Source organism: Aspergillus brasiliensis, assembly GCF_001889945.1.
Source record: "Aspergillus brasiliensis CBS 101740 unplaced genomic scaffold ASPBRscaffold_22, whole genome shotgun sequence".
Taxonomy (NCBI): Eukaryota; Fungi; Ascomycota; class Eurotiomycetes; order Eurotiales; family Aspergillaceae; genus Aspergillus; species Aspergillus brasiliensis.
In genome coordinates this window covers 40304-61439 of record NW_027137463.1, presented here as the reverse complement: position 1 = coordinate 61439, position 21136 = coordinate 40304, and the positions used below count along the sequence as shown (strand labels likewise).

Sequence of the window (21136 nt, the reverse complement as noted above, 5' to 3'; positions counted from 1 at the left end):
CATCCCGGATAAATAAGCCCGGAATGGTTTGTTTGTCATGTAGGCGATTTCCGATCGTAGTTCAGAAACGTAGGTAAGACGCAGAAGCTGCTAGCCTTGTAGTAAGAAACTGAAAGCTTCTTACACTCAAGCTCATCTACTGAGGGGAACGCTAACAACAAGACGTAAGCACAAGACAAAGGGAGCGCTTCAGGCCGCCTCGAGGCCGCCATGCGCTGACGCACTCAGACCAGGGACCCTGGTCAGTCACGAGCCATCACACTTCCATCTTATCGCGCCTCTTGTCCTCCTTTTATTTCTCCTGTCGCGGTCCTTCATCGCCATGTCTTCCTTCATTTCTTCTCTACCTCAGAGATCGCGTTGTTAGCATACTTCCATTTACCTCGTCTATCACTTCCGTATGCTTCCCTCACTTCACCATGGCGGCTAGCTGCTCCCCCGCCGCGGATGACTCGTTCGGACCCGTCGTCGCGTGTCCAGCAACATTTGACTTCACTCTGCTCTTCGAGCAGAGTATCCTCTCCATTGGCCCATCGGCCATATTTCTCCTCCTGGTGCCGTGGCGCATCTGGTCGCTCTACCCAGAGAATGTCAAAACCGTTGCAAACAACGCCCATTGGCAAAAGCTGGTTAGTTGGCCCCTATACAACGCAGGATTTTGACAGTAGCCGGACTGACCAAGTAAGGCCGTCGCAGTTTGTCTCGTCGCTCTACAGATCGCCTCAGTGGTCGAATGGGCACGCCATGACCTAGTCCGGACTGCCATACCTGCTGTCGCCTTGTCGCTGGTGGATGCGCTATCAATAGCTATCCTATCGACCATCGAACACGATCGGTCAGTACGCCCGTCATCGCTCTTGAGCATCTACCTTCTCCTTTCAACCCTCTTCGATGCTGTGCAAGTCCGCACATTGTTCATCCGGCATTATCCATCTTCCCTCGGAGCTCTCTCTGCAACAACGGTTGCACTGAAGCTTCTTTTGCTGGCGTTGGAAGCCCAGAACAAACGCAGCTATCTCAAAGGGCCACTTCTCGCTATACCACCCGAGTCTACCAGTGGAGTATTCGCTCGCACCGTTTTCTGGTGGCTGAACCGTCTATTTGTGAACGGTTTTCGGAAGCTCTTAACGCTCGAGGATTTGTTCCCGACGGACCAAGACCTGGACTCCGCAGGCCTGAGGCGGAAGATTGGAAGGGCCTGGAAACGGTACCAGTCCAGCCAAACACGAAGCCTGATTTTGGCAACTTTTACCAGTCTGCGTTGGGCGGTTCTTCGTACTATATTCCCAAGACTCTGCCTCATTGGGTTCAGCTACGCTCAGACATTCTTCATCCAGCGCGCACTGGAGCACCTACAGAGACCAAATACAGAGCTGATCAGAAATGAAGGTTACGGGTTGATTGGGGCTGCGGCGCTCATTTATGGCGGGATTGCAGTATGCAGCCGTATTGCTTACTGAACTTCTGAGATATAGCTGACCGAGTTAGGTATCAACGGTGCATTACAAGCACCAATTATTTCGTATGATCACGATGTTCCGCGGCGCAGCAGTTGCTTTGATCTACGACCACACCATGATTCTTCCTGATGGAACCCGCGATGAATCGGCTGCGGTTACACTAATGAGTACTGACATTGACATGATCGCGCGGTCTCTGGAGCAAGCTAGCGAGATGTGGGCCCGCTTGGTGGAGATCGCTATCGGTATCTGGTTACTAGAGAGGCAGCTCGCGGCTGTTTGTGTAGCCCCGATTCTTGTGATCCTCAGTAGGTCTTCTTTCACCTAAACTATTCTTTCCACTAACTATTCTAGTATGTACATCGGTTCAGATGTATATGGCCACTTTCATGCCTGCCAGGCAAAAAGTATGGGTTGGGGCTATCCAAAGGCGAGTCAGCATAATCTCCACGGCGCTCAAGTCAATGAAGAGTGTCAAGATGCTCGGTCTATCTGAAGTGCTCGCGAACTCCCTTCAGGCGCAACGAGAGCGTGAGCTAGACTTGTCCAGGGACTTTCGATGGTTGATTGTGTGGCTCAACGTGGTTTGTAAGTATGCACTCTATCCCGGCCTTAACCAAGCGAACTGACAGTATAAAGCGAGTTTGCCACAGATGTGTGCCGCTCTCGTCACGTTTGCGGCTTTCGTTATTCGCGCAAAAATTGATCATTCAGAGACACTGTCGACAGTACAAGCATTCACATCCCTTGCAATTATCAGCCTTATCACGAGCCCCGCGCTACAGTTATTGGCATCAATCCCGGCCATAACTGCCGCTTTGGGTGCCTTTGACCGCATTCACAAATTTCTCATCTCGCCCATAGGTTCTTCGCCATCTGAAGGGGACCTTGACACTGAGCCAGATATTTCTACTAGTAATGGATCAGCCGTAGAACTAAAGGTACTGGCACCAAAGGCATCCGATCATGCTGTTCTTACCATGACGGATGCGTATATACGTCCAGCCACTGGATCCGCATTCTCCCTCGAGGGTATCAACTTAGCCGTCAAGGCGGGGTCAATAACCATGATTACTGGCCCAGTAGGATCTGGGAAGTCAACCCTGTTGAAAGCGGCTGTAGGGGAGATACCATGTGGGCAAGGAACAGTTACACGAATGCGGCCAGATGCTGCGTACTGCAGCCAGGTTCCCTGGCTCCAAAACACCTCCATTCGCAACAACATCTGTGGTTATTCCGAGATAGACTATGATTGGTATAGAGAGGTACTTAGGGCATGTGCATTAGAAGAGGACATCTCTCGAATGCCGCAGGGTGATCAGTCCGTGGTCGGTAGCGGGGCTCTCAAGCTGAGTGGAGGACAGAAGCAGCGTCTGGTATATTACCTCCTACAAAATCCCTTCAGGTTGCTAACAAACATATAGGCACTGGCTCGGGCTATCTACTCAAGAAAGACTCTTCTTGTGCTAGACGATGCCTTAAGTGCCGTTGACAGCAAGACGGCACAGTATGTCGCAGAGGCTCTATTTGGCGTTAATGGAGTATGCCGGCGAATTGGTGTGGCTGTAATGATGGCGACTCATTCGGGTTAGTATTTGTTACACGATACGTTTGTAGCCATAACTAAACATTGTCTAGACCAGCATCTGCGCTTCGCAGATAACATTGTTATCTTGAGCTCAAGTGGGCAGATCGAAAAGCAAGGCACCATGCGGAGCTTAGGCTTCGCCTCGAATGCATATCCCGACACGACGGATGCCAATCCAGGGACCCCAACTGCCACCCCTAATAGCGGAGAGGAGGCGTCTACCAAAAAGGTCGAAACCCTTACTGTCGATGACATAGCTGATATATCCCGCCGTATGGGCGATACTGCAGTCTATACCTATTACCTGAAGGCGATCGGATGGCGCCACACATTGGTTGCTTGCACGATTATTGTTGTACACACGTTTTCCTCTGTGTTCCCTCGTAAGTACACCCCTGACTGTGATTCCAATCCGTCTAACGGGATGTCAGAAATATGGCTGGAGTTATTCACTGATGACAACGGAAAGAAGGCCGCCCAGTTCATTGGTGTCTACGTTCTACTGGCCGTAGCTGCCTCGGGCTCGCAGGGGCTAATGATATGGTAGGCTCTTGACCACACGGCTGCATGCTAAGCTGACCGTCAACAGGCAAATCATGATCAAGATCGTCATCCGGTCCGGATTGGAGCTACACAAGATCCTTGTCCGAACCGTAGTAAATGCACCGATGCATTTCTTCGCTGAGGTTGATACCGGCGTCATCCTGAACAGGTTCAGCCAGGACATGACCCTTGTCGACGCTGTACTACCCACAATGGCATTTGGCACGGTTTTAAGTGCGTTCAACTACTATTTCTACAGTCCGGCGCTAATTTATCCGCAGGTGTTGCACAGTGCTTCGCCCAGGTTGCCTTGATTTCGCTGGGCTCCAGCTATATGGCTCTGACAATTATCCCATGCTTACTGGTGTTATACTGCGCGCAGAAGGTCTACTTGCGAACATCCAGGCAGCTCCGGTTTCTTGATCTGGAAGCCAAAAGCCCACTGTATACAATGTTTGTGGAGACTCTTGACGGGATCTCTACAATTCGTGGCCTTGGATGGCAGCGATCTTTTGTAGCCGAGTGCCTGCGCCGTCTTGACGATTCTCAAAAGCCTTACTACCTTCTCTATTGCATTCAGCGATGGCTCAACGTTGTTCTTGATCTTCTTGTTGCTTGCCTGGCTGTGATACTCATTGCGCTGGCAACTTCTCTACGAGGCTCAACCGATCCGGGGAAACTGGGAGTCTCCTTGACTGCAATCATGGCATTCAGCCAGACCCTGCAGGAAGTTGTGACCAGCTGGACGGGCCTGGAAACATCCCTTGGTGCAATCGCGAGGACAAGATCTTTTGAAATGAAAACACCCACTGAGCATCAACCACAGAAGCCAGTGATCCCTTCATCAACTTGGCCTGTTGACGGGAAAATCGATATCGCATCTGTTTCTGCCTCTTATGAGTGAGTGCCCCTGGCCATTATTAGAAGCATTGACTAATGAACTTAACAGTGGCGTCTCACGCGCGTTGGACAATATTAGTCTAACCATAAATCCTGGAGAGAAAGTGGTTATACGTGGACGAACTGGCAGGTGAGTACGGAAACATGCGATTTATTCCTTCCACTGACTGACCTCGATCCAAGCGGGAAAAGCACATTAGTCTCGACCCTTCTGCGACTCCTTGAGACCCAAAGCGGCACAATTACAATTGACTGGGTAGACATTTCCACCATCCCACTAGATGTGCTCCGATCGCGTATCATTGCCATTCCCCAGGACCCTTTCTTTCTCCCCGGCTCCATCCGCTTCAACCTGGACCCGACTGGTGGTTCTACAGACTCAATTTTACTTTCAGCATTAGAGAAGGCGAACCTACTTTCTCTTGTCACATCTCGTGGGGGTTTGGATGCGGAACTGACATCGACCTCCTTATCCCAAGGCGAGCAAAGACTGTTTGCATTAGCAGTCGCTCTGGTGCGGAAATGGAATCGCGATAATGATGGTCGCGATAGTGGTGGCATCCTGATTCTCGATGAAGCAACAAGTGGAACAGACGCTGCCACGGATGAGCTGATGCAGAAGGCTATAAGTGATGTGTTTGGTCGATATACGGTTCTCCATGTATCGCACCGGCCTGATACGGTGAAGGGTGCAGAAAGAGTTATTGAGATGGAAAATGGTCGTATCGTGAGAGATCAGACTCTGGGATAATAGCGAGGCGAAATCATTACTCTTCATCTAGGTCTCACTAGACCTTAGGCCCAGTAATGATCACCTTAACTCTCCACTATTGATCGTTAACGCGGTAGAGGCCAAGTATCTCCCTACGTCTCACACCATCGCGGCTGGCCAAAGCTTATCGGAAGCGACGCCATTGTTCGTCATACGTGAAGGCAAAGTAAGCTGCAGCTTCTCGAGCAACCCATGAATCCAAAAGTGACCAAGTATGAAGTCATCACCATGTCACGCCTATCTCCCTATATAGACCTCTTCCACGCAAGCCACCACAATACATCCTCAATTACGTCCAAACAGCCCTTTCATTGCAAATAGTTCACAATGACCTCCCTACTCCCCCTCTTCCGTCAACAATCTCTTCGCACCCAACCCCATCGCCTACTATGGAGTGAGCAGCACACCACCAATCCCCTCCCCCAAATCACCACACTAACAGCCAACCCCAACCATGCAGCATCAACAACAACAACAGCAACAACCCGCCACTTCGCAACCAAAGAAGCATCCCCAGGCCACTCCTCCAACGTAGCGAACCCCCAGTCTAGCAATCCCGAGTCACAAGGAATCAATTACTCGCGCGGCAAGGAAGCGCGCCATTCCGACACCGCCGATACCCGATCGGTGCAGTCGCCGATATCCGCCCAGCGGGGACCCACTAGCGAAGCCCACGAGGGCGAGGAACAGACTTCCGCGGATGCTCAGATTAAGTCGGATCCGAATCAGTCGGCGGAGCAGAAGAGGAGGAATGTCGAGGATGTGGGGAAGAGGCCTTTGGGGGTGGAGGATCGACAGTAGATAGATATTAGTTACAGTGTAGGTAGGTGCAAAGGTGGTAACTAGTAGTTGGGGTTGGTGGCGGTTGCGACCGTGGGGATAGGGGTTTGCTGCGGATAAGGTTCATTCTGTGGATATTCGGAGACAAAGTAGACTATGTACAGACTACAGAGATTTCGATCTGATCTTGTTTCCTACATTGCTTTGTATTTCAGTAGTTTATACAATGGAGTATAGTACTACACTGTGGTTTTTTCATATGTGCAGCTCCTATTGTTGTGCCTTCGGTGGTGTATATAGTACCGAGCTAATTCTATTTCGGCCGTACTACAATACTCTGATTGGGCCGATCTGGTATCGTAGGGTACGCTCAATACGTCAGATCAACCGAGGATGTAACTATATCAGTGGTCGAGACATGCATGAGGGTAGTATAACTCTGCGAGGTCATCTTTGATAATTTGATAATTTAATGTACTTAGAACTTGATGAACAATCTCGTCAGGTAAATTACTCGCATGCCATGTTATGTAGTAGTATGATCCCAATTGAACCCGCACATTGGCACAATTTCAGTTGAGAGGGTTACTGATATATATTTCCCGCTCAAGGTTATCGTTCCTAGTAATTCGAATTGAAACGACTCATGAAAATTCGATCACGCAATGGTAAAATGGATGACTTCAGCTGGTAAACAGATACTAAGCGCAATAAGCCGAGATTATAAGTTGCTTGTAACTACGAATAAGATGGTTGACGTTGTTGTCGAGTTGCTCCTGAAGATACTACATTGGCATCAACGAGAAACAATTGACTCGGGAGAGTACACTTCTTCACCCTTTATAGAGCTTTAAATCAAACACTCTTAACATCTTAAGGCAAGATGGCCGAGTTGGTCCAAGGCGTCAGGTTAAGGTCCACCTTAATACCCAGCTTCACAGCTTCCTGATCATCGTAAGATGGCGTGGGTTCGAATCCCACTCTTGTCATACATTTTTTTCCCTTAGATTCCAATGTGGATCTGTGGCATTTCCCCCCTCTCTTTTTTTCTTCTTTGGATCTTATGTTTGTATTGTGCCTATATATACCCCTCATGTACTCTAGTAACCTGGGATGCCTTTCTGTGCAGGGTTCCGGAAAGTTTCTTTATTCCCGCCTGACATTTCAAAATTTACCCCTTCTCTTCCCCTAATTTCTGCCATGTAATCCCACCACGTCGCTGATTCTAAGCGGGTATCATTAACAGGTCACTGTAAGTAGATGCGACTGAGGGATAGCAGGATAGTGCCGCGACGAGCACCCCCTAGAAACATTCCTTCATTGCCCTCTCAGCAAGCGAGCGATACTCGGCGCAATGCTTCACTAATCGCTTCATGCCTTCGCTAGTAGTGCTGGAAGATGTCGAAGATAGAAAAGCTTCCGCCTGGTCAAGAATCCTCATGTTATAGATTTGGCCCGTATCGCGCGGATTGCGAACGATACTCGAGGCCAGTGTTCTTAATGCGACGGTGGGGTAATATATCGTTAACCTTTCTAATGCGTTAGTAAAGTGCCTTTGAAGTAAATGAAGCCAACTTACCCAAGCGAAATATCATCCTTTGGGAGATACTTCATCAAGCCGATCGAAGCCCGCGCAGCTTTGGAGATCAAGGATGCTGATAGTAGAACCCTAGGATTGGACAGAGAATCAGGGTCGATGTGAAACCCAGGATGATCTGCTAGATCCTGAGCGGAATTTATGCCTCGTGCTGCAATTAGAGAATGAACGGCGATTATACAGTTGTGGTATGTGTTGTGCATGTGTAGTAAGACCAATGATACCGGGGTTTGTCGGAAATGAAGCAGGGTTGGTGATTCGGGCTGAAGTTCAGATGGAAGACTATCCTTCCATGCTTGTAGTTTCGCGTCCAGATCTCCGACCGACGCGAGGATTTGATGGAACGGTCTATCTGCAGCTGGAGCGGAGTAGAGACGTTGGTAGATCTCGCCTCTGATCTGGGCAAGTTTGCAGGCGGATGCAAAGGCGCTGAAGGTCCCTGCTTGGTCATTCGTTGGCATGGAGTAGACGAGGCAAGTCGGTGCGTCCGTCGGTAGAGCTGCGCTGATTGCTTCGTCGTTTTGCACAGGAGGTTCACCGAATCGAAAAGAGATTCTGATTGTGTCAGCCAGATACACGGTACAAAGGTTGAAAGACATAGAATGCATACTCCCTATCGAGAGAATAAGCAAGCCAAAACACTGTCTGCCGCTCCTGTTTCTCCTCATCGGAGAATATTGATATGTCGTCTGTTGTCCCCAACCCTAGCTGGTCGCTAATATGTATAGCAACGGAGATCAGAAAGTTGCAAGGGCGGCCAGCCGATGCCGCCAAGAAAAGAACAACCTGAATGAGCCTTAGCACAAATTGCTAGGGGAAAGGGGTTTGCTAAAGTTCGGGCCATACCATCACCAAAAGTGCCTGAAGACCTCGAAGATCTGGCGGGCCCAAATATAGCTCGTTAACAGCCTCTAGAGCATTTTTCAGAAGAAGCCAGCTTTTCTGATGATCCGGCTGCTGGGAAGCTCCATTGTCAGGGAGCATGTAGGCAACTGCGAGAACAGCGTTGATGATAGCCCACTGACCTGGACTCTGAAACCGCACATCAACATGCGCCCTTTCGAAAAAATGTAAAAGGTCCGACCGTCTGAAGAGAGGAAATGTGACATTGAAGTCCTCCATATACCTTTCGACAAGACGCATGATATGCTCCTGGGACGGGAGAGCACAAAAAACTCTCCTGGGGGATATACAATGAAGTGGGTAGTCAGCTATGAAACCATCACGCTCCTCATTTAGGACCAGACGTGTTAGGTGGTCAATGGACTCGCCACCAGTCTTCTGCGCTATCCAATCTAAACCTTCCCGCGAGATCATCGAGAAGCCTGTAAGGTGATTAGACCTGCGCAGTATAATGTCTGGTTCTTGGGTCAGCTTACACCCGGAGTTCAGTATACCCCCAAGATATCTCGGAACGCTGAAGCATGGTACTGGCGCCGGTGGCTGCCTTGATCCCCTGTACAAATTTGGCATATGAGGGCTTGGAGATCTGCTCGTTGAAGACTGAGTCGATCCTGCAGGCGGGCTCGTATATATGTTTCCCCACTCTGCATCATCGGCGTCCTCAACCGCAGGGTTGCGATCCGTCGGACTCGACGATGACCTCAACGATGGAGTGCCACTCATTCCCTCTGATGACGAGGGACCAATTATGGTATCGATTTCACCCACAGTGAAGCCAAGACTCTGGAGACGAGACTCCATGCGCTCTAGACTTCCTTCCAAATGGTTGATCATCGCCTGCCTTTACCGAGCTAGTCAGCCCGTATTCAATTTCATACGTCAGTGAGTTGCAAAATAACTAGTCGGACCTTCTTAAATTTGCCTGGTATCTCTGCAAATTCCGTGTACAAGCGATCCCCATCTTCTCGCATTGCGAGCACTTGGATTTGTTGCCAAGATCGCATCTGATCTTCCTGCGCTGGCAAGTATCACACGCCTAGATCTATTGATTAGTGTGATGACAGTCCTCGTTAATTCATTAATCAAAGACTCGCACCTTTCTCCGTGTGCTCTTCCTGCCATCTTCCTTACCTGGATCTAAAGGCAAAGAATCATGTTGGCTAGACGTGGGGTTGCTGGGAATGGAAGAGTCCATGCGCATGCTGGTATTGGATGGGCCATTCATTGTCGGACTGGGACATGATAGACACCCACCAGCAACAGTGGAGCAAGGGGGGTTAGCTTCGACTGGGATATCGGGTTGATAAGGGACGCGGAGGGGGAAATTAAGTTGTGGCAGCCCCTTTAATGAAGGTTTCTCTAGATCACCAAGCAACCGAAGTAGATCATTCCCATTGTCTAAACAGATTAACAGAGATGCCCAGTCTAGACCCTGGATGAAGGACGTTAAATCGAGGGGATCGATTTGCCTCACACGATAGGACAAAACGCTATTCTTTTTGCTGGACAAGACAATTGTTTGGGAGGTTAGGGGCCGCCCTCAAACCAATCTGATACACCCACAACGTTTGCTCGGAAGGCCCTCGACCCGATATCAGGGCCATGGAAGGGGCCCATTCGCCCTATCCGAGCAAGTGCTGCTGAAGGAGATGTCCACTTGGCTGTCACGAGGTGGCACCGCGTGTTTTGTGTCCGTATGGACCCTGATTATATAATAATGCACTGTATGCTTCCAGAATTTTCGGCCAATAGTTGTGGAAGTTGAACAAAGTCTAAACCTAATAAGGCACTCTTGGCGCGCCCGGATGCCGGAAGTTCGTTGCAGACTGTCACAAATGGCGGTATTGGGTGGGTAACAATACCAACAGCCATTGCGTCTCTCCGCCGCCGATCCTCTCCATCCCTCACTAGTTAATTGTGGGTGGCCAGCCCAACTGATCAACACCGTGAAGAGAACGTGGCAGTCGCGTCTGATCTATCTATTTGCAGATTGATGGTGCGATCACGGTGAATGCAAGATGAACACTTCAGCTGACAATAAAAATGGTGTAGAAACAAACAGCGTCGAACCGCCATCTTATGGCTGGTCGTTCTCCACTGAAGTGACACCACCGACAGTCCGAATTCTCACACGGGTGCAAAGACAACCGTGATCCGACTCATTCCACATGGATGTACGATAAGCGTGGATCGCCCTGAGCCATCCATGGAAGCCCAAGTCAGTGAAATCCCCCGACCGCGAGGCCCAGGGACCTCCCGTTCCCCGAAGCTGGGTCCGCAGCGTGCTGGTTGGTTCGGAATCCGGAGTCTCAGCACGACTTCACTACCCAAAAAAGGATACATTATTAATCAAAAATAGGCTTCTAACTCCCGGGTGGAAACCGTTAACTCTACGCGGGCGGATATGATAGGGGGTCGCCTATGCAAATCGGATTCGGGTCCCCGGAGGTTCTCTGTGCACGCTAGGCAGATCATATGGCTAAAACCATTGCGAATCTTCTATCTGTCATCGCAACCATGGAGATCGGGAACTCCGCGAGCGGGTCCCTGGAACTTTCGTTTACCGAAGACTAGGCCTATTGTTTCGAGCATTGTGGACCTGGCTTACACTTTGCCAGGGAGTTACTATAGTTATATAACCTCCACTATCTGCTGACCCCCCTAGTTTGTCCCCATCTCGTGGAAATCGAAAGTTATTTCACTTCACTTGGTGGACTGGCTCGGTTTCAAATCCCTTATCGATATCTATTGCGTGGTCTCTCCCCAGAGCACCGCAGGGCTCAACGGTCGGTGCTTGCTTTCTGTGAATGAGAGCAGCCTGATTTCGAAATCAAGCCACCATGTCGTCGTTCGTCGGCACGACAAATCCCAGCTCCTCCCGGGCACAGGCTGTGGTCAGCCATAACCTGCCACAACTGCAGGGCAGCCCAGACCTGGACGACGCAGTTCATGGACCCCCCGGGAGCGCATATACCGAGAAGTCGGAGCAGAGAAGCGAAGACGATGAGACTTTGCAAGGAAAGGAGGAGAAGATAGAAGCTCGGGTGGGCGACCTGGCTCGACAGCTCACGCGCCAATCAACTCGGTTTTCCACCAAAGGCACCCTCGATAACCCCTTTGCAGTCGACGATCCGGAATCCACGATCAACCCCCATAGTCCCAACTTCAAGGCCAAAGACTGGATGAAGATGCTACTCGCCATCAAGTCTCGCGACCCGGAGCGATATCCTGACCGTACAGCTGGTGTTGCTTTCAGGAACTTGAACGTCCATGGATTCGGCTCCCCGACTGACTACCAGAAAGACGTCCTCAATTCCCTTCTTGAACTGGGAACCTTGGCCCGCCGACTAGTCGGAATGAAGATGCAAAAGATCCAGATCCTTCGTGAGTTCGATGGGTTGGTTAAGAGTGGGGAGATGGTCATTGTGCTTGGAAGACCAGGTAGCGGTTGTACCACGTTTCTCAAGACAATTGCCGGTGAGATGAATGGTATTGAGATGTCTGAAGACTCTGTGCTCAACTATCAGGGTATGTGGCTCGATCGGAAGATTGTCCATCAATCGCATGGCTGCTAACATCAGTTGTCAATTTCAGGTATTCCCGCAAAAGAGATGCAAAAGTCCTTCCGGGGTGAAGCCATTTACAACGCCGAGACCGATATTCACTTTCCTCAGCTCTCCGTCGGTGATACTTTGAAGTTTGCCGCCCTCGCAAGGGCTCCTAGGAATCGCATCGAGGGCGTCAGCCGACAGCAATATGCGGAGCACATGAGAGATGTGGTCATGGCCATGCTCGGATTGTCCCATACAATTAACACTCGGGTGGGCAACGACTTCATTCGCGGAGTCAGTGGTGGTGAGAGAAAGCGTGTCAGTATTGCAGAGGCAACCCTCAGTCAGGCACCACTTCAGTGCTGGGATAACAGCACTAGAGGTCTCGATAGTGCCAATGCCCTGGAGTTCTGTAAGAATCTAAACCTGATGAGCAAATACTCCGGAACTACTGCTTGTGTTGCCATCTACCAGGCGTCTCAGAGTGCATACGACGTTTTCGACAAGGTGACTGTGCTCTACGAAGGACGGCAAATCTATTTTGGGCGGACAACGGAGGCCAAGCAATTCTTTGTGGATATGGGCTTCGAGTGCCCTGAGCGCCAAACTACGGCCGACTTCTTGACATCACTCACCAGTCCATCGGAGCGTCTAGTCCGCCCAGGGTTTGAGAACCGTGTCCCTCGCACCCCAGATGAATTCGCGGCAGCTTGGAAGCAAAGCAGCGCAAGGGCAGCACTTCTCAGGGAGATTGAAGAATTTGAGCAGCAGTATCCGATTCACGGGTCTTCCTATAACACTTTTCTGGACGCCCGGAAAGCCATGCAGTCGAAGAACCAGCGCCTCAAATCCCCCTACACGATTTCAGTGTGGGAACAAATTTCCTTGTGCACTGTCCGTGGATTCCAACGTCTTAAGGGAGATTCCAGTTTAACTGTCAGTGCACTCGTCGGTAACTTTATCATCGCCTTGATTGTGGCTTCGGTTTTCTACAATCTTCCGGATACTACGGCCAGCTTCTACTCCCGCGGAGCTCTGTTGTTCTATGCAGTCCTTCTGAATGCTTTTTCTAGTGCGCTCGAAATCTTGACGCTCTACGCCCAGCGTGCGATCGTTGAAAAGCAGGCGAGATATGCATTTTATCATCCCTTCACAGAAGCTGTGGCCTCCATGCTATGCGACACTCCTTATAAGCTTCTAAACTCGATCACGTTCAATCTCCCTTTGTACTTTATGACGAACCTGCGCCGCACGGCTGGTGCCTGGTGGACATTCTGGATCTTTTCAGTCGTCACTACCTACACCATGTCCATGATTTTCAGAACTATGGCTGCTACCTCACGCTCCCTCTCGCAAGCACTTGTGCCTGCAGCCATCTTGATCTTGGGAATGGTTATCTACACTGGTTTCGTGATTCCCACCCGCAATATGCTTGGCTGGTCCCGTTGGATGAATTATATCAACCCGATCGCTTACTCCTTCGAAAGTTTCATGGTCAATGAGTTTGATGGACGCCATTTTGAATGCTCAAGCATTGTTCCGTCTGGCGAGGGGTATAATTCTATATCGATGGACTATAGGATTTGCTCCACGGTCGGTGCCGAGGCCGGATCGACAATCGTGGACGGAACCACCTATCTCAGAGAGAGCTTCAGATACACCAAAGGGCATGAATGGCGCAACATAGGAATCTTGATCGGCTTCATGGTGTTTTTCTGTTTCGTCTACCTTGCTAGCACTGAATATATCTCCGAGGCAAAGTCCAAGGGTGAGGTCCTTCTGTTCCGTCGCGGCCACCAGCCAAAGCTCCCGCAAGGCGAGACCGACATGGAATCATCAGCCACTCCTGGCGGTGCGGTCAAAGATGACGCTCCCGCTCAGAGCTCGGAAGTTCGCATCCAGAGACAAACGGCTATCTTCCACTGGCAAGATGTCTGTTACGACATCAAAATCAAGGGCGAACCCAGACGGATCTTGGACCATGTCGACGGCTGGGTGAAGCCTGGTACCTGCACCGCACTCATGGGTGTCTCGGGAGCCGGTAAGACGACCTTGCTCGATGTCTTGGCTACTCGTGTCACGATGGGAGTTGTTACAGGAGAAATGCTTGTCGATGGACGGCCGCGTGACCAGTCATTCCAACGCAAAACAGGCTATGTCCAACAACAGGATCTGCATCTGCCTACCTCTACTGTCCGTGAGGCTCTCCGGTTCAGTGCTTTGTTGCGCCAGCCGGCGCATGTCAGCCGACAGGAAAAATTGGATTACGTTGAGGAAGTGATTAAGCTCCTCGGCATGGAGCCTTACGCGGATGCGGTGGTCGGTGTGCCCGGAGAGGGCTTGAACGTCGAGCAACGCAAGAGACTGACAATCGGTGTTGAACTTGCTGCCAAACCACAGTTGTTGCTTTTCCTGGATGAACCTACTTCTGGTCTTGACAGTCAGACTTCATGGTCAATCCTCGACCTTATCGATACACTTACCAAACATGGACAAGCCATTCTTTGTACCATCCATCAGCCTTCTGCCATGCTGTTCCAGCGCTTTGACCGATTGCTCTTTTTGGCCCGTGGCGGAAAGACAATCTATTTTGGGGAAATCGGCGAGAATTCAACCACACTGTCCAGCTACTTTGAACGCAACGGCGCCCATCCATTGGCTCAGGGAGAGAACCCGGCAGAATGGATGCTTGACGTTATTGGAGCAGCACCAGGTTCTCATACGGATATCGATTGGCCTAAAGTATGGAGGGAGAGCCCTGAGCATACGAAAGTCAAGGAGCATCTGGCGGAACTAAAATCGACTCTATCCACCAAACCTCAGGACAACTCCGACCCAGAAGCCTTGAAGGAATATGCAGCATCATATGGTGTCCAGCTTTACGAGTGCTTGCTCCGTGTCTTTGCCCAGTATTACCGCACGCCAAGCTACATATGGTCGAAGACGATTCTCTGTGTCCTGTCCGCCCTCTACATTGGATTTTCATTCTTTCACGCCCCCAACTCCATCCAGGGCATGCAAAACCAGATGTTCAGTGTGTTCATGTTGATGACTATCTTTGGTAACTTGTGCCAACAGATCATGCCACACTTTGTCACTCAAAGATCACTTTACGAAGTCCGAGAACGCCCATCCAAGACATATTCCTGGCAGGCATTCATGACGGCCAATATTTTCGTGGAACTTCCATGGAACACACTGATGGCTGTTCTTATGTTCGTCTGTTGGTACTACCCGATCGGCCTATACAACAACGCGAAGCCCACTGATGCCGTGAATGAACGGGCCGGTCTCATGTTCCTGCTCATCTGGGTCTTCCTTCTCTTCACATCGACCTTCGCCCACATGATCATTGCCGGAATCGAGCTAGCAGAGACAGGAGGTAATATCGCGACTTTGATATTCTCTTTGTGCCTGATTTTCTGTGGTGTCCTTGCGACCCCAGACAACATGCCTGGATTCTGGATCTTCATGTACCGGGTATCCCCTTTCACATACCTGGTATCTGCAATGCTCTCGGCAGGCCTTTCCGGGACCACCGTGACATGCGAAGCAGTCGAGTATTTGTCATTTAACACGCCCGGCAACCAGACATGCCAGGACTATATGTCATCCTATATCAGCGCAAATGGCGGATACCTGTTGGACCCATCGGCCACATCAAACTGCCAATTCTGCACCATGAGCAGCACGGATACCTTCCTTGCTTCCGTGGTTAGTTACTTCTCGGATGCCTGGCGCAACTTTGGCTTGATGTGGGTGTATATCTTCTTCAACATCGTCGCGGCGGTGGGTGTTTACTGGTTGGCCCGTGTGCCAAAGGGCAAGAAGGTGTCGGGAACTACCTAATTGACTTGTGTACGTTGTGTTATCCCAACTGCTCGATGGCGGTTGGGGAATCCTTTCACCCTTCACCGTCATATACTTCCAATTCCAATTTCTTTCAATTTCATCTATTTATTGTACGATCTTCAAAGGATTGTCTACATTATTTTCTCTTCATGTCGCTCGTTTCCCAGTTGACTGTCATGAGATATACTTCGTGCGCACTCACTGGCCACCCCTTTTTTGTTGATTTCGATTCTGTTCATACTGTATACTTTCTCTTTTATCTCCAGTTGTACAGATAGAACTATCACTACTAGAACATAGACTGCAACAGCAATAATCATTTGGCTTATACCTAATTTCTGCTTAATACTAGAGGTGCTCTATGACTTCAATACACTAATATTAGAATTCATCCTGTGTACTGGACAGCCCATAATACAGCCTACTCAAGACCACCCATAATGCCCACCCTCCCCGCCATACGCAAACCAGAGCGGATCAGTAATAATGGCTCAAGATATACCGATTTTAGTATTCACTATGGTCCCTTCAAAATTGCATCAAACTTCTGTCTCGACAGAAAGCTAGTACGAAGCGTCATTGAACAGACCTCTCGATCATCATCTGATGGCACCACAACAAACAATGGAATAACCTCAAACCAAATCAGTACCCCGTCTTCCTCGCCAATAAACAAACGGGAAGCCAATGAAATTCGCCCCTCTCTTCTTCATCTTCGCCGGGATGTTTCCGCATGATATCCTCATGCAACGCCGCCAGACCGGTCAACCACTCCTCCTGGCTCGGCACCGAAGGCGCCACCGCTCGCAGCTTATCCAACACCGCACTACTATTCTCCAACGCCAGCATGAAGGTGTCCGTTGCGAGTGGGATGAGCTGTCGGGTTGCCCAGGGGTCTTGTTGCCGGCATTCGACCACTTCTAGCTTCTCTTTCTCATCTGTGATGGCGGACTGAATATGATGGGAGAGGTTGTCGAGCCATCTACACGTGCATGTTAATATGTGATCGATTCTGCAAATGAACTCCACTGGGAGATGCAGATGCAGAGAGAAATGAAGAAGCTAGGAAAAAAACAGAAGAAATCAAATAAGACTCACCGGAAATCATGCCCAGTCACGACCGTCTGCCGACTCATTAACTCCCGAAATCGCTGAGCGGGAAGACCGCGCTGCACGATACTGCCGAATCGAGCGTCCTCCCATTGAAGATAGCCGCCTGGTTCTGTATTCCCCTTTCGTATTAGATTCTTTGCTTATCGTTCCTTAATATTTCAAAAGTAAACATGGAACATACTCAGCAATCTCGAAGCATGCCGAATCAGCGCGCTCGGATCATTATCACGGATAATGAAAGCCCACATGCGAAGATGCACCACGTCGAACTTGCCGACTAGGGACTCTGGAATCTCCGGGCTAAGAGAGTCGAGCTGCCCGAAGCTCACATTCGCAGGCCAGTATTCCTTCGCTGGGAAGTGCGTGTCCGCAATGTCGTAGGCGACGATGCGAGCATTTTGGGGAAGCTGGGGGGCCAGTTCGAGGGCCCAGATTCTGGGGTTTTCTTCTCTTTCAGAAGGGTTGCGGTTTGGGGATTTGGGGGAAGGAATTGAGGGAAAAGAGGAACAGGGTTCCTTACCCCGTTCCGGCTCCAAGGTCAGCAATGGCCATTCCATCTTTGCGGGGGATCTCTGGGTGTAGGAGGTATCCTGTGTGTAGCTGCCACAGAAGATGTTGCGCGTCGAGGCTGCAAGTCCAGAGAATCAGCAACTAACGAACAGATAGAATGAAATGGACAGACCTACCGAACTGCTTCGGATCGATCACGCCGCAAGAAGTAAGTGGTGGGGGATGGAGTGGTCATGGTTACTGTTGGTTGTTGCTTGGAAAGACCTTGAATTTTGGCAGTCGAGAGGGGAAATGGAAAAAGGGCATAGATAAAATAAACCCGTCCCTTATCTATTAAAGGGACTACACTAATACACTAACTGTATGAGCTCGAATCTCGACACATAGCCTTCTCGGTTAAGCACGAGCCACATGCGTCAATCACATCAATGATCACAGAGGGGAATGGCCGATCAACCCCTGGCTAGCCCTGCATATAATGCTTATCCTGACACTTAGCGCGCCGAGGCCACGTCACTAGCGTGGGATGCGTTCTTTGTCTGCTCTAACTAGACTTACTGGACGTGGAACCCCACTTGCATAGGCACACTGTCTCCGTAGGGTAGTCATCCGTGGTAAACAGTCGCCATTGCCCCATCCTGGAGGATTTCGGTTGGCTGTGAGAGGACCTTCCCGCAACAGTGCCGACTTTCAATTCGACACACGTCCAGATTAGATACAGTACGAAGTTCCAAGTGACGTCCTCCAAACTCACATCGACCCTTAGCAAACACACCGGCCGGATCATTGAGATAACGGTAGCACTAGCGGTGCAGTCAGATTTTAGTTTCTCCGCCACCAAAACCCCCTCATTGATCCAGTAACCATCTCGGATATCAACATACAGGCCACCCATAAGGAAAGTCACAGTAAGCACGATCTTCTGCGTCTGGCCGGTGTGTATTTGCCAGATCAGTTTCAACAGAATAGCCAGAATGTAGAAATCCGTGGTCGTGTCCGGGATAGACTTGCCTAGAAGGTAATCCCAGTTGTTGACACAACACTTGGCGGGAACAGATCTATCCCAGTACCCTTGTAGGGGAGTGCGCCGCGGCGGGCAACGAGGATCAACATTACTACAATCCAGGCCAACCACGCACATAAAATATTATACTCCTAGATCCGAGTGGTTGTGACGCGCATAGATGAATCGCAGCACCACGGAAAAATCGGTTTTCAGCTTAATCATAAATCGTGGCTAAACAGGTCCATAATTAGCACGGATCCTAGCCATGCCTTGGAAGAAGAATGTGGTACTATATCATCGGCCATACTGGAATTGAATTTACGTAGGTATATATAGCTATGCTAGCATTGAGGCTGATCTAGTATAGATCATGATCTCTGCTCCCTGGGAACACGAGTAAACTCTACAAAAGACTGAACAATAGCTGATGGGATTGATCATGGTTTAGAAACAGGGTTCTTTCGTACCTTCAGAATTTGGATACCCCGATGGGCTGCGCCACAGCCCTGATTCAGTTGTCTCTGAAAGCGGGTGGGGCGGCCGTATTGCTCCGCCAAATGTAACCAATCACCGTTTACACAAAACGACGATCATCGCGAATGAACCGAAAGAGGAAAAAAATTCGAGAAGGGCGGATCTCGTACCCTAAGGCAACGACGTTACCCGTTGTCTCACCTTATCAATGCATATCTATTTACAGAAACTTGATCGGAACATGTGGCACTTTGCGGGGCAGGAGAGGAAGGGGGAAATAGCCGAGATGCGACGTCCTATCCCAAACAGAGATAAGATGACTGGATCAAGCCTGGAAGAAGAGAGTAATCCGGTCTTTCTCGACCCCATTGCAGCAGACGTAGGAGGTAGTTCATATGCAACTGTGAGTAAAGTGATCAAGAGGTGTTATGGTATACTTGCTGCCAGAGACCGTTGAGGGAATCTTCTAACCTCATCTGGGGTGTTCGGGGTCTCGCATGGCGCAATGCCATATGGAAAGCGGTCTGTCGTAAATATCCACTGGTGGAGTTTGGGATGCGTGATCTGCTAAATAGATCTAAGTTTCGGAAGGGCCGAGAAGGAAATTACTCTTGCAGTCAGAAAACAAATCGCTACTGGGTCGGTTATTTGATACCTATAGGAAATCTATTGTATCTGACCAACTTACTATAGTGGATCGATACTAAGAAAGGGTTTGCTGGCATATACCCTTCTTAGCTTTTACTAACTGGAGATTAGAGTGCTACTGAACTGCTGACTGAGTTTGAAAGATGGGTGTACTCGCGTTCGAATACCCTGGATTGCATAGCAGGCTAGAAAGCAGACTTCTCAGGCCGACAAAAGCATCGCGCTCTAAACCCGTTCTCACTCATTCTCAAACGTACTAAATGTTTGGAGAGCATTCCTTCTTGGCTGTTTCACCACTTTCAGGCATCAGCACATGGGTGTTACCTTGCTAAGTGACGGGTTTCTCGCACGTAATATCTAGCCTAGGGCTGCGGTTGTGATAAAATAGAAGTTAGCGGTACCCGGAATCGGGCCGGGGCTGGCACTGCCACAACGTGCTATCATTCGACTGAACCACAGCACCTGTGATAATACCAAGAACGTGGAACGTGCGTTCCGTAAGCCTTTACTTCCGCTCCTTTAATTGATACGGCAAAAAAGCCAGCATTATGGCCTGAGTGGATCTAAGACAGCAGCAGTCAACCTTGTCTGGGCTGGATGAACTCCGAGTGGGCCATGAACTTAGTCCCACCGTGGTCTTTGCTGCTTTGGGTGGTTTAGTAACAGAAAGAGTACATCTGTATCCTGTAAGGCAGACTCTAAGTGTCTTCCACAGTTACTTGTCTCACACTTTTTGACGGATTTCTGTTTCTCCGCGAATCCGCCGAGGATGAATCCCGGGAGGGCGCACATACTTGGCGGTTTCGGTCTTCTTGATCCTTCTTCAGCTCATTGGGGTGGGTTGGCGATTGCCGATGGGTTGGAGGGTATGTCTCACAGCTGCAGGTAGGGAGTAGATAAGACACAACCACGAAGATGGAAAATGGGAAATGGGTACTCCTTTCCTGAGGTGAAGCATGTCGAAGTATGTGGTTCGCAATTTAAGTAATCAATCCCGGTGTCAGAACCTTAACATGGCACAACCGTCTGCAGGGGTCCAAAGACGTGCAAGAACTATGGAGCGAGGTACTGGCCCCCTTTAAGACAAAATTCAGGTACGCCACACGATGATATCCAGGGACCCACGATATTAACCAATCATGGATGTGTATATCCACCTTAACAGGGTGGTCCCTGCTTCAGGCTGTCATTTACGGGCCCTAAGTGGCCGGCGCACAGCCCCAAGAGAGCCCTACCTTTCCGTATTCGTATAGTTATGACCTTGGCAGGATCTCTGGGTGCAACCTGAAACAAAAAAACCCCAGGAGATCAACGTGAACAGCAGCGCAGAGCATATGTAGAGACCCAAAAAATAATAGGGGGGAATTGCTGTACTGTGCCATTAAAGAGGCAGACGAGCTCCTAGACAACTGGACGTAGCTTGCCTTGCACTACAATGC

The 21136-nt window shown here is 49.8% G+C and overlaps 6 protein-coding genes and 1 non-coding gene across 7 annotated transcripts; 4 read left to right on the top strand and 3 right to left on the bottom strand.

The window, feature by feature from the left end:
* Positions 1-307: 307 nt before the first annotated feature.
* Positions 308-5421, top strand: ASPBRDRAFT_49106 (uncharacterized protein). Its single transcript, XM_067626253.1, has 12 exons — positions 308-629; positions 687-1436; positions 1489-1768; positions 1815-2048; positions 2100-2836; positions 2885-3047; positions 3099-3431; positions 3480-3591; positions 3638-3825; positions 3873-4491; positions 4541-4621; positions 4675-5421. Exons 1-12 carry the CDS (start codon positions 420-422, stop codon positions 5240-5242), a joined length of 4275 nt encoding a protein of 1424 aa, XP_067473457.1. The 5' UTR covers positions 308-419; the 3' UTR covers positions 5243-5421.
* On the top strand, positions 5371-6209 carry ASPBRDRAFT_49104 (uncharacterized protein). The gene is made up of 2 exons (XM_067626252.1): positions 5371-5657; positions 5724-6209. Exons 1-2 carry the CDS (start codon positions 5591-5593, stop codon positions 6062-6064), a joined length of 408 nt encoding a protein of 135 aa, XP_067473456.1. The 5' UTR covers positions 5371-5590; the 3' UTR covers positions 6065-6209.
* Positions 6210-6859: 650 nt separating this feature from the next.
* ASPBRDRAFT_427783 (uncharacterized protein) lies at positions 6860-7242 on the bottom strand. The gene has a single exon (XM_067624870.1). The coding sequence runs from the start codon at positions 7136-7138 to the stop codon at positions 6917-6919; it is 222 nt and encodes a 73-aa protein (XP_067473455.1). The 5' UTR covers positions 7139-7242; the 3' UTR covers positions 6860-6916.
* On the top strand, positions 6921-7032 carry ASPBRDRAFT_t266. The gene has a single exon. It is a non-coding gene; the product is annotated as a tRNA-Leu (tRNA).
* Positions 7243-7346: 104 nt separating the features above from the next.
* On the bottom strand, positions 7347-9377 carry ASPBRDRAFT_59881 (fungal specific transcription factor domain-containing protein; the record flags this gene model as incomplete). The annotated part of the gene is made up of 5 exons (XM_067628128.1): positions 7347-7572; positions 7623-8195; positions 8251-8426; positions 8487-8965; positions 9020-9377. 5 exons carry the CDS (start codon positions 9375-9377, stop codon positions 7347-7349), a joined length of 1812 nt encoding a protein of 603 aa, XP_067473454.1.
* A 2006-nt stretch (positions 9378-11383) lies between these two features.
* Positions 11384-15943, top strand: ASPBRDRAFT_138336 (pleiotropic drug resistance family ABC transporter; the record flags this gene model as incomplete). Its single annotated transcript, XM_067618986.1, has 2 exons — positions 11384-12071; positions 12138-15943. The coding sequence occupies 2 exons, from the start codon at positions 11384-11386 to the stop codon at positions 15941-15943; spliced, it is 4494 nt and encodes a 1497-aa protein (XP_067473453.1).
* A 306-nt stretch (positions 15944-16249) lies between these two features.
* Positions 16250-17942, bottom strand: ASPBRDRAFT_49098 (class I SAM-dependent methyltransferase). Its single transcript, XM_067626250.1, has 5 exons — positions 17746-17942; positions 17580-17687; positions 17241-17494; positions 17045-17168; positions 16250-16928 (listed from the first exon to the last, which is right to left on the bottom strand). Exons 1-5 carry the CDS (start codon positions 17802-17804, stop codon positions 16592-16594), a joined length of 882 nt encoding a protein of 293 aa, XP_067473452.1. The 5' UTR covers positions 17805-17942; the 3' UTR covers positions 16250-16591.
* Between the last annotated feature and the right edge of the window lie 3194 nt (positions 17943-21136).